General features: G+C 44.2%; 1 protein-coding gene across 1 annotated transcript in view; it reads right to left on the bottom strand.

The window, feature by feature from the left end:
* SYNE2 (spectrin repeat containing nuclear envelope protein 2) overlaps positions 1 to 12590 on the bottom strand; it is a 256016-nt gene that overhangs the window by 77857 nt on the left and 165569 nt on the right. Inside the window, exons 69-73 of the mRNA XM_083729549.1 lie at positions 11190 to 11342; positions 9284 to 9493; positions 7680 to 7781; positions 5132 to 5236; positions 2662 to 2862 (exon numbers count right to left, since the gene is read on the bottom strand). Coding sequence (XP_083585675.1) covers positions 2662 to 2862; positions 5132 to 5236; positions 7680 to 7781; positions 9284 to 9493; positions 11190 to 11342 — 771 coding nt within the window. The remainder of the gene's footprint in view (positions 1 to 2661; positions 2863 to 5131; positions 5237 to 7679; positions 7782 to 9283; positions 9494 to 11189; positions 11343 to 12590) is intronic.

Genomic DNA, 12590 nt, shown 5'->3' with positions numbered 1-12590 from the left:
GCAGGGGATGCTGACAGAGGATTGGGTCCCGTTGTGCTCTCTCAATTTTGAAAAGAAGAAAGCTTTGTTTGATTAAATGTATTTTTTTTATATAATAATATTTGTTAAGGTTTCAAAGAGATTACAAAAATGAAAAAAGAAAACAAAGAAAACAAAAAGAAATACAAAGTGCAAAAAAGAGTAAAAAAAATACAATTAAAAACATTTCAATCTTTCCATATCTTGTCTTTCATTTACTTATTTCCCTGACCTCCTCACACCTCCCTCTTTTGTATTCTAGTTCTGTTTGATTAAATGTATTACAAATTAGTGGGGATGGGTGATCTGGTCACCACTAATTAAACAAAAAAAATAGAGCCACATATTTTTTGCGAGCCTCAGATCCACTGATCACGCAGAGCAAACATACCGGTTGGGCAAAGATAAGGAATCTCTGGCTTAGTAATGCAAGCCCACAAATGTAAATGTTTAGATGCTGTCTCCCACCAATCTATTGGCCTATCTTGCTCAGTCTTGTCTACAGCAGGGATGGGGAACCTGCAGCCCTCCAACACATTTTTGGATTCCAGTTTCCATCAGCCCCCGCCAGCATGGCCAGTGGTCAAGGATGACAGGTGCTGCGTTCCAACAACATCTGCAAGGAAGCAGGTTCTCCCTCCCTGGTCTCCAATGACTGGCAGCAGTTCTCCAGGTTTCCCAGCCCTACCTGTAGACTGAACATGGGACCTGTGACAGGGCCTTTTCAGTGGTGGCTCCCTGGTTGTGAAATGCTCTCCTTAGTGAAGTCTGCCTGTCTGTCATCATTATCACCTTCCAGGAAGAATCTAAAAACATTCCTGTTTACCCAAGCGTTTGGGTTCCTGGCAACCTCCAGATCACCGGATGGAAGAATGTTTTGATTGTAATTTACTTTAAAAGGTTCTTAACTGTAACTACTTCTAGATGGTTTTTTTAAAACTGTAATTGTTTCATAGAATCATAGAGTTGGAAGAGACCACAAGGGCCATCGAGTCCAACCCCCTGCCAAGCAGGAAACACCATCAGAGCACTCCTGACATATGGTTGTCAAGCTTCTGCTTAAAGACCTCCAAAGAAGGAGACTCCACCACACTCCTTGGCAGCAAATTCCACTGTCGAACAGCTCTTACTGTCAGGAATTTCTTCCTAATGTTTAGGTGGAATCTTCTTTCTTGTAGTTTGGATCCATTGCTCCGTGTCCGCTTCTCTGGAGCAGCAGAAAACAACCTTTCTCCCTCCTCTATGTGACATCCTTTTATATATTTGAACATAGCTATCATATCACCCCTTAACCTCCTTCAGAATGTTTTAAATCTGCTTTAAAATTGTTTTTGCTTTGTTTTTAAATTTTATATTGGTTTGGCCTCCTGCGATCCTTGGGGAGGAAGGGTGACATAAAAATTTAATAAAATAAATAAACAAGATGCTCAGTGGTTGAGCTGCAGGCTTTCCCCCTATTTGAGCAATATGGAGAACCATTTTCACCTTAATGCCTCATACAAAGCTGCATTTTCATCTGCAATGCATCTTCCTTCCTGCCCACCTGCACCACTTTCTACTTTGAAGAGGTAAAATTGCAGCCTCTTTCATCGGATCGGAAGCAGAAGTGACTAACTGCTTCTCTTAACTTAACATTCAAAACAGCCAAGGAGGAATCGTTTCGTGTTTGTGCCATCTTTCTCCTGGGCAGCTTGTAAACATTAATCTTCATTAGCAGGGCTGTATTTTACGTCTGGCAAAGTAATTACAGCAACGGCTGGATTTTTTTGATGATCCATATTGCAATACGCACAGACAGACCCCACCCCACAAAATACCTTTGCTCATTTGTGATGACAATTATGTTAAGAGCTGAAAGTGGGAAATAAACATGAAATGCAGCTAATCTCTCCCTTATTTTACTGCTCTGTGGGAAGTGCTTCATCTAGTCTTATACATTTCGTTTCACATACTGCTTTCTCCCATCACAGGGATGGGAGCGAGATTAGATTCAGTTTGCTTTTCACAGCCAAATGTATCAAATACACACTTTCAGAAGAGACTTGAGAACCACAACGCAGCCATCCTTCGAGATTTGCCCTCATCCGAATTTCACAACCAAACAATGTTTACAAAAATGAATGTATTTGGAGTAAACGTGCATAAAAATGACTATATCAGGGAAAAATAGCATTGCAACAGGATAAAATGCTTACAAAAATGCGTGACATTAGCCAAAACTCCACTATTGAGAATTCTAATGCTTAATTTTGCAAACCACTGAAGAGGTTTGTTTGCAATCAGGTGGTATATCAATTTTGCTAAATAAAAATACAAAAATTCACACGAAAATGCATAATGATTTTCATAAGGATTCAAAAAACAACAACTTGCAAACTGCTGCGAAATGTGGAGAACTGAATTTAAGAGTGGGAAAATCAGAAACGGAGAGGGGGAAAACTGATGGATCCTTCCATCCCTACTTCCAAAGAACTCAGGGTGGAATAGGTCAGAAGTCCCAGGCAATCTCCCATCTCTAATACTTTGCTTCAGATTTTTGTTTGCTTCTAATCTCAAGGAGTAATAGGAATCCATCAATATTATCTGGAAATAGAGAGGGGGGAAATCACAGTACCTCAAGTTATTTGAGTAGAAAGCCAGTACCTTGTGGTTTTGTAGATGAAACTGTAAAGTAGTTCGACTGGTAGCTTTTCGCTTAATCTCTTGAGCAACTTTCTCTTGCCCAAGATCTGAGAGCTCAGCTAATCCCTGCAGCAAAGCTTCATATTGTTGCTCGCTAATAAATGGAGAGGTCAGCTCCTTCTGTCTGTCTTGCAGGATCTCCCAAAGGTCATCTAACACATCCTGGAATTGAAACAAGTTCTAATTAATGTGTTTCTTTCGGTTGTTTGCGTTGAAATTATCTGACTAGCAACCAGAGCTTAGCCCAGTAGATACAGTGGTGCCCCGCAAGACGAATGCCTCGCAAGACGGAAAACCCGCTAGACGAAAGGGTTTTCTGTTTTGGAGGTGCTTCGCAAAACGAATTTCCTATGGGCTTGCTTTGCAAGCCGAAAATGTCTTGCGAGTTCCTGCGGGTTTTTTTCCTCCCCCCCTTTTTCTAAGCCGCTAAGCCGCTTATCAGTTGATCCACTAAGCCGCTTAACAGCTGATCCGCTAAGCCGCTTATCAGCTGATCCGCTAAACCGCTAATAGCGCTAATCCGCTAATGGGCTTGCTCCGCAAGATGAAGAGACTCGCGGAACGGATTCTTTTTGTCTTGCGAGGCACCACTGTATAATGATACGTCATTAATACAGTGGTACCTCTGGATACAAACAGGATCCGTTTTGGAGCCCCGTTCCGGAACATGTTCAGTTACTTCCAAGTCACCACAGAGCGCAACCCGAAAGCGCTCAACATGAAGCAACTTCAACCCGAGGTAGGACTGTAGTCTACAATCTTTTGTTGATCAGACTGGTCAAGCCAAGAGCTGTAGTCACTACCCCCAGGACCAGTCCTCTCCAGACAAATGGCCCTGGCCTTAATAATAATAATAATAATAATAATAATAATAATAATAATAATTTATTATTTATACCCCGCCCATCTGGCTGGGCTTCCCCAGCCACTCTGGGTGGCTTCCAACCAAATATTAAAATACCGTAATACATCAAGCATTAAAAGCTTCCCTAAACAGGGCTGCCTTCAGATGTCTTCTAAAAGCCTGGTAGTTGTTGTTCTCTCTGACATCTGATGGGAGGGCGTTTCACAGGGCGGGTGCCACTACCGAGAAGGCCCTCTGCCTGGTTCCCTGTAGCTTTGCTTCTCGCAATGAGGGAACCGCCAGAAGGCCCTCGGCACTGGACCGCAGTGTCCGGGTAGAACGATGGGGGTGGAGATGCTCCTTCAGATATACTTTATAGGAACATAGGACTTATACCAAGTCAGATCATTGGTCCATCTACTTAGTAATGCCAATTCTGATTGGCAGCAGCTCTCAAGGGACAATCCCCAGTGCTACCTGGAGTTCTCAGGGATTGAATCTGTGTGCAAAGATGATGCTCTACCACGGAGCTGCGGCTCCTTCTGAGGAAAGTGCCAGTGAGAGGTGTGCTGCGCCGGGTACCACTATTTGAAGGCTCCTCGGTGTCTTCAGGCAGCCATGTCTAACCACCCTCGCTCACCTTTCCTACGTAGGTATTGCAACAAACAGAAAAATGACCCCTCTCTTGGCAATCCTAGTGCTGCCTACCCTGCAACCTTTCTGGCGTGAGATCATCAAATGTGAGTAAGGGAAAGATTTGGCCTGAAGACTGCAATCTTAATTACACTTCTTAACAAGGAGCAAGCCCCACTGAACCTAGTGGGACTTACTTCCAAGTACACCTAAGTTTTCATTATGAAGTTGTTGTTTTTTTAAAAAAAAGTTTGAAGGCTTGAAGTGAAGTTAAATAAGACTCCTGGGTGCTTTTAGCCAAGAACTGAAAGGTTATTTTCAAATTATGGTATCTTCCTATATATGTAAAACACAAGGTTGTTGTCATGCTGCGATTCCTGTAGCTGCCAACAGGCAGTCATGTCAACTCCAGCGAGGCAACAGAATGGTAGGCACACAGCCAAATCTTTATCAGCACTGAGCTTTGGTAAAGCCAGCTTGCTGAATTAGTTAAGCCAAACCTTCAGCAAGGAATCATATATGTGTCCCGGTTCTGCAAAGCAGTCTCTCCTGTGCCTGGAAACCATCTCCTGGTCCTGAATGGGGATGTAGATCCATCGCTTATGTATATGTACTCTCCACTACATTGCTATTCTCATCCCGGCACTCACTGAACTTGCTGGTGTAAATCTGCAGTCATCAATAGCTGGTTCAGGGCCAGACTGCTTATTAACGGCATTGTTTGCTTGAATTTGGGGGCCTTTTCCAGGAAGTTTTGCAACACTTAATATTCTAGGAAACACACTTTTCAAATAACCATTCATGTTTCAAATAACTGATCGCATTTGTTTTTATCAATTATCTTTTCTGGCCCACCCAGCATTCCCTTAATGTTGGGACCAGCTGTATTTAATGCTGTTCAGTTCCACAGATACTTATAGTACTACACGCATGTGATTTACTCAGGGTCTTTACCTCTAGTTTATGCACATCATGGATTACGGCAACAGGGACATGACCTCTTAGTTTAGCAGTCTGCATCTCAAAGTTTTGCATTTCCAACTCATGGGCATCCAGCCGCTGAATGAAAGAATGAGATGATTTGAGTTTAAGGCTACGCACATTGGCAGCAGTTATATTTCGAATCAGCTGAAGGTCCCAACAGTGCTTAACAAACTTGCAAATGACAACTGTCAAGGAGAGGGATGAAATTGTAGCCCCAAACAGGAAGGAAGGAGAGAAATGGACAACAAAAATCACATCTAGTAAATCAAAGTGTCATCACCAGAAGAAGAAGAGGAAGAAGAGGAGTTTGGATTTGATATCCCGCCTTTCACTCCCTTTAAGGAGTCTCAAAGCGGCTAACATTCTCCTTTCCCTTCCTCCCCCACAAGAAACACTCTGTGAGGTGAGTGGGGCTGAGAGACTTCAGAGAAGTGTGACTGGCCCAAGGTCACCCAGCAGCTGCATGTGGAGGAGCAGAGACGCGAACCTGGTTCCCCAGATTACGAGACTACCGCTCTTAACCACTATACCACACTGGCTCTCCAGAGTGGGTTTTTGTCTAGAAAAAGGAACAACATCTTAATCTACTAGTGGCCATGCCAAAAAAACTTGCCAACTGGAGTGCTTCTCTCATCAGTGTTCCAGCAACCGGGCATACGCTCTTCCTTCATAGTCTGTTTCCCCTTTTCTCCAATAACTAACAAAATACCATATTTTTTGCACCACAACACTCACTTTTTTCCTTCTAGAAAGTAAGGGGAAATGTCTGTGCGTGTTATGGAGGGAATGCCTACGGGTGGCATGCCTACGGATTTTCCTCCTCTAAAAACTACATGCGTGTTATGGTCGGGTGTGTGTTATAGAGCGAAAAATACGGTAATATTTTGTGTCTGCTGAGCAGGTTCAGTCTGCATTGGGCCATTCTGGAGAGGATAGTTGCCTCCCTAGTTCCTGCCAAAAACTTTTTTGTACCTCTACATACCTTGAGGAGGTATCTACCCAAGCATATTGACTCCTTCCCCTCTTGTTTTTGTAGCTTTTTTGTGCTTCTTTTGCTTTGGTGTCTCAATGGGCAGGCTGGTACAGCCCCTTCTCCTTTCTCAGTTACGCTTTGGGCTACAGTCTTGTCAGAACGCACCACTTGTCTTCACTATTCAAAGGGGTGTAGAGTGTAGCCTAGAAAGCCAGCTGCTGCTATGACACTTTTTGCCAGGAAAGGGTTAGTCTTTTGTGCCTTTTTCGCAAGCGCAAATAAATTTGTATACAGTGGACGCTCGGGTCATGAACATGATCCGTGTGGGAGGCATATTCGCAACTTGCAGCGTTTGCAGCCCGCAGTGCCGCATCTGCGCACGCGCGGGTTGCGATTCAGCGCTTCTGAGCATGCGCGACCGTCAAAACCCGGAAATAACCTGTTCCAGTAATTTTGGGTTTCGGTGCGTCCATATCCCGAAAAACGCAATCTGGAGTGTCTGTAACCCGAGGTATGACTGTACTTAAAAGAACCTCAAGGCCAAAGTTATGCATTATACTATTATTAGCGTTAAACCAATTTATTAACTGCATTGATGCTTGAGCTGGATGCTTCAGCTGAGATTCCTGCGCTGTAGGGGCTTAACCAGATGACCCCCGAGGTCCCTTCCAACTGTACAATTCTATGATTCTGTGAAGCAGTGCTCATGGTAAGTAAAGGTAAAGGGACCCCTGACCATTAGGTCCATTCGTGGCCGACTCTGGGGCTGCGGCGCTCATCTCGCTTTATTGGCTGAGGGAGCCGGTGTACAGCTTCCAGGTCATGTGGCCAGCATGACTAAGTCGCTTCTGGTGAACCAGAGCAGTGCACGGAAACACCGTTTACCTTCCCGCTGGAGCGGTACCTATTTATCTACTTGCACTTTGACATGCTTTCGAACTGCTAGGTGGGCAGGAGCAGGGACCAAGCAACGGGAGCTCACCCCGTAGTGGGGATTCGAACCGCCGACCTTCTGATCGGCAAGTCCTAGGTTCTGTGGTTTAACCCACAGCGCCACCCGCATCCCAACGTTTTCCAATATACTTCTCATCATTAAAAAAAATTCTGTGTGTGGCATGAGCAAATTTCTGTTTTGAAAGTGTGGCCTGGAGAAAAAAGTTTGAGAATCACACTGCCTTAAAACAATAAAACCATCTCTACAAATTCTAAAAAACAATGAAACTAATTCATCAGATGCAGAGCTGATCTTCCGTAGATGACTGCCTTCCTAAACGAACAGGTCTTCAGCAGGTGCCTGAACGCCATCACAACCTCTTGATAACTGGCACTGAGAAGACAGGACTGCGATGAAACTCTGTCCGCACAACCCTACAGGCCGCTACTGCCCCCCAAAACTAGCCTGAAACACAGTCATTACTGTTACCATTAAGCTCAGGGGGGAAACAACAGCGTCGCTCAGTTTTGGAAAACAAAACCGCAAATAAGAGAAATTAGGTAAAATTGTCGAGTGATTGTGCCTTATATTCATATGTCCTGTTTAATTACCTGGAGCTGTTCGGGGATACTGTGTTCGCTCGTTGCGCCGAAGGACTCTTGCAGTAAGGATTTCTTCATAATCAACCTACCATACAATCGCCTGATTTCATTCTGTGACAGGGACAAGCGAAAAACCGAAGTGAACCCAGAGGTACACGATACAGAATGAAAGGATAATTAAACTGCAGTTCAACTGGGCTATTTAATCAGCATCATTCTTTAAATACATACATATGCACAGAGAGAGTGTCCTGGAATTACCTGTTCTTGTAATAAAATAAAAATAAAATAAAATGATGCCCACTTTTGTAATCACTGACTAATCTGCATCAGGCTTGGGCCCATTAGGGAGGTCAAGGATTAAATCATCCCTACAGGAGATATGATTTAGCTCAGCGGTAATGAAGGACTGTCTCAAATTTGAGACTAATCCAGGCAAGCTTCTTTGTGGGCAGGGTGTGTGTGTGTCTGTGTGTATGCATAGTGAAATTGAAGTTTCCTCTCCTAGCCACCAGACATATCTGTTCCACCTCTAAGGCCTGCTGAATATCCATATGAGTGTAATAATAATAATAATAATAATAATAATAACAATAATAATAATTTTCTTATAACCTGCTCATCTGACTGGGTTTCCCCTCCAACAAAATACAGAGGGGAAAACAACCAACCATATAAAACACATCAAACGTTAAAAGCTTCCTGAAACAGGGCTGCCTTCAGACAGCGACAAAAAGTTACATACAGTGGAGCGTCCCCACCCCCATCGTTCTGCCCAGATGCTGAGGTCCAGTGCCAAGGGCCTTCTGACGGTTTACTCATTGCGAGAAGCAAAGCTACAGGGAACCAGGCAGAGGGCCTCCTTGGTAGTGGCACCCACCCTGTGGAATGCCCTCCCACCAGATGTCAAAGAGATAAACAACTACCTGGCTTTTAGAAGACATCTGAAGGCAGTCTTGTTTAGGGAAGTTTTTAATGTGTGACATCTTAGTGTATTTTTAATCTTTGTTGGAAGCCGCCCAGAGTGGTTGGGGAAACCCAGCCAGATGGGCGGGGTACAAATAATAAACTGTTGTTATTATTATTATTATTATTATTATTATTACTACTACTACTACTATTATTATTACCTCGGTTTTCAAGCGTCTCAGAAGTTGAACGTTTCAGAACCCGAATGCCGAAAACCCAGAAATAAATGCTTCCGTTTTTGAACGCGCCTTGAACGGCTTCTATTGCGTGTTTGTCGATTCTCTCCACTGAAATGGCCAACAGCCCTTTGAGCCTTGGTTTTCGAACATTTCGGAAGTCGAACGGTCTTCTGGAATGGCTTACGTTCAAAAACCGAGGTTCCCCGGTAGTTGTTAAATGTAATGTGTCCATAAAACCCAATGCACGTACCCAAAATTACAGAATCAAGTCTCACATTATATGATTTCAAATGAAGAGGCCCGTGCTTTCCTGAAAAGTTCCCCAAATTTGATCGTGCATAATGTAAGTTGGTGCAACATCATTTAATGGGGGGGGGGGATTGCAGAAATATGGCATGGCCCTCTCTTGTGAGATTTAACTTAGATGGGCACCAGAGAATGGAAAGGAATACAATTGGGAAGTACCTGATATTGACTGTACTGGTCCAGCTCAGCTTTTATGGACTTGCTCCTCGAAGAGGCAGCTGCCTGGGTCGACTGCAGCCACGACTGCAAGTTGCTAAAACACTCGGAGAATCTATCAGCGTTACCACCAGCAGAGGCAATGGACCTCAGAAGGTCATCCTTTTTCTCACCAATATCCGCATGAAGCTTTTGCAGCTCTGCGGAGAGAGTCTGGAAAGAGAGAGAAAAAAGAAAATGAGGAGGCCGGTAAGTATGGTTTTGTAAAAGGAATGGCAGGAATTCATCAAATCTGAAGTAAAAAGGACCTTATAAGAATACAATCATCCACTACTTTTGAGCTTGATCACTTTGTGTTGTCAAGCAAGAGACCTGGGCTTTTTGCCTGTCGTGACTTTAGCTTGCACCGTGAGAAGGAGGGAGGGAGGGAAGGAAGGAAGGACAAATCTTGGGTTTCCCCCAGACATGCTGATACTACCATCTCAGTTACCCATTTTTAGCCACAATCTAGTTGGCACTTAGCTAAATCAGCCCTTCTTCTTAACTTTACCACTGCCACATCCACCTCCACTAACCAACCCCTTGAAATTCAGAATAGCCTCAAAAAACTGGGGCTCTTGGAGTGTTGTGAACTACATCTTCCATCAGTCCTGACCAGCAAGCTGGCTGGGTCTGCTGGGAGTTGTAGTTCAAAGCACCTGGAGGGCCCAGGGTTGGTGCAGGCGGCTTTGGAACTTTGCTTTTTAACTGGCCCGAGCCAACTCTCTGTAGTGGATGGAACTGCAAAGATTGCAGTGAAACTTATATATATATTATTATTCTTCTGCGATCACTCGTAGCTGAGTAAGATTGTCTTCCATAAACACGGTTTTAACAATGAGTCCGTAAGTGACTGTGGAGGCCAATTCTGGATCCACATGTCTCCGGTTGGGAGTTGATCGCAGTGTGGATTTGCCAAGCGTGCCTTCCTCCTAGCACGTTTCGAGTTCGAGAGAGCCAGTGTGGTGTAGTGGTTAAGAGCGGTAGTTTCGTAATCTGGTGAACCAGGTTTGATTCCCCGCTCCTCCACATGCAGCTGCTGGGTGACCTTGGGCCAGTCACACTTCTTTGAAGTCTCTCAGCCCCACTCACCTCACAGAGTGTTTGTTGTGGGGGAGGAAGGGAAAGGAGAATGTTAGCCGCTTTGAGACTCCTGAAGGGGAGTGAAAGGCGGGATATCAAATCCAAACTCTTCTTCTTCTTCTTCTTCTTCTTCTTCTTCAAAGCCCATGACACCTTTGGTAAAGGCCGTTCTACAACTGGAGCGCCCACTGGCCAGTGTTTCCCAGTTGTCAGTGTTTATACTACATTTTTATATATATACACAGGGGAATCCCCGCTTACATGGGGGTTCTTTTCCAGGACATGCATAAGTCCGGTTCAGACCGCCATCGCTCCATTTTGCCCCACTCACTGTTGGCACCAAAAAATAGTGTGTTGCCTGTATGATCAGGAAAGCAGAAATCAATCCAATCTGGATATCATTGTTTTTACTCTGAATTATTTTGCAATTTCTACTATTTCACATAAATCATGTGGGGGCCCTGAGGCTACTGTCACTCAGATACCTTTATCCAGCAACCCTCAAGAATATCTGGCATTTTCCAGTGTTTCAAGCATATATTTACGATCTCGAGGGTTAAAAGATTGATTTCCCGTCTACCTTTTTCTCAAACAAGAGCTGGTATTTACAGGAAGCCGAATCTTGCAATTTGCAACCAATGGCATGAGATGCGCTTTCTCTGTGCCTTTAACTGTGCGGTACACACAGCTCTGCTCTTGAGAAAGCCACGGATCAGCCTTTGCCAACCTGGAGCCCTCCAGATGTTTGGGACTGCAGCTCACACCAGCCCAGACACTCCTTATTTACCTCATAAAGCATCTGCTGCACAGGAGCTTCTTCACTGGTGAGTTCACACGTGTTTAACATCTGTTCCATGTCGTTCAGGCAGCGGCTGATTGCCAAAAGCAGCTCAAAGAGCTTCTGGTCCAAGCTTAAGGAAACTTCTCCCGTCATATTTTCCTGGAAGATGTGGAGATGCTGTTTCTCAGTTTCCTCTGAAGGCTTCATTCATTCATTCATTCATTCATTCATTCATTCACTCATTCAATCAATCAATCAATCAATCAATCAATCATTCAATCAATCAATCAATCAATCAATCAATCACAAAATCACTCACTCACTCGCTTACTTACTTTTCCCCAGACGCCATGGCTGACACAAAGGAAAACAACTGCAGATAAAATGCAAAAAGCTAAAACAAAACAAAACCCCCCTCATGCCCACAAGCCTTCATATGTCACCACTGCCTTTAAACGTAACAACCATCTCATTATGTTTATTAGGCATTCATTTTCACTTATTGTTAAGCACCTTGGTGGGCGGCTGTTAGGCAGAAAGGGGTGTGGATGAGGCTTAAGGCCTGACAGGAGCTGTAGCCTGCTGGGTGTTGGGCAATTTCAAAATAGGCAGCAAAACATGGAGGGTATTTATGGAAGGTCTATGGTTAGATGAAAGAGAGAGAGGGAGATGGAGAGAAAGAAGCAAGCAATGGAAGATACAAGAGTATTACGTACTGGAAGCTTTCAACAAAATGGCGGTCTTGTCATTTCAAAGCAAATCAGTATGTAAAATGCAGATCCCACCCTTTGGGCCTTGTTGTCCTTTAAGGGTTGCCTCACACTGCTGGCAGAATACCCCTACTACAGTGGTACTTCAGGTTAAGTACTTAATTCGTTCCGGAGATCCATTCTTAACCTGAAACTGTTCTTAACCTGAAGCACCACTTTAGCTAATGGGGCCTCCTGCTGCTGCCGCGCCGCAGGAGCCCGATTTCTGTTCTTATCCTGAAACAAAGTTCTTAACCTGAAGCACTATTTCTGGGTTAGCGGAGTGTGTAACCTGAAGCATCTGTAACCCAAGGTACCACTGTATAGAAACAAAGTCTCTTACAACCACCCTTTCCTTGAGCTCCTGTTTCCCCCCCAGGGTCAAACTAGATGCAGCACCATTTTCACAATTAGCAATTTCGCAAATGGCTTTTTTAAAAGGTAAATTGCAGACGTGAGACTTCAGATCTAGACTGGGACCCTGGCATGTCGGCTACGGGGGCTTTAGTTCTCCCCCACCCCATGGCCCCCACATGGAACATCCCCTCTATGCCTGCTCTTTAGCACTGGGGGGAAAGATCCCGTTTGCTCTAATGGGATTTCACACAGACATACACATATCAATAGATTCTGCGCTCTGCCAAGGCTCTGGATCTTG

Source organism: Podarcis gaigeae (assembly GCF_964106915.1).
Source record: "Podarcis gaigeae genome assembly, chromosome: 1".
NCBI lineage: Eukaryota > Metazoa > Chordata > Lepidosauria > Squamata > Lacertidae > Podarcis > Podarcis gaigeae.
The sequence above is the reverse complement of the archived record's forward strand: the minus strand, read 5'-3'. Positions and strand labels throughout refer to the sequence as shown.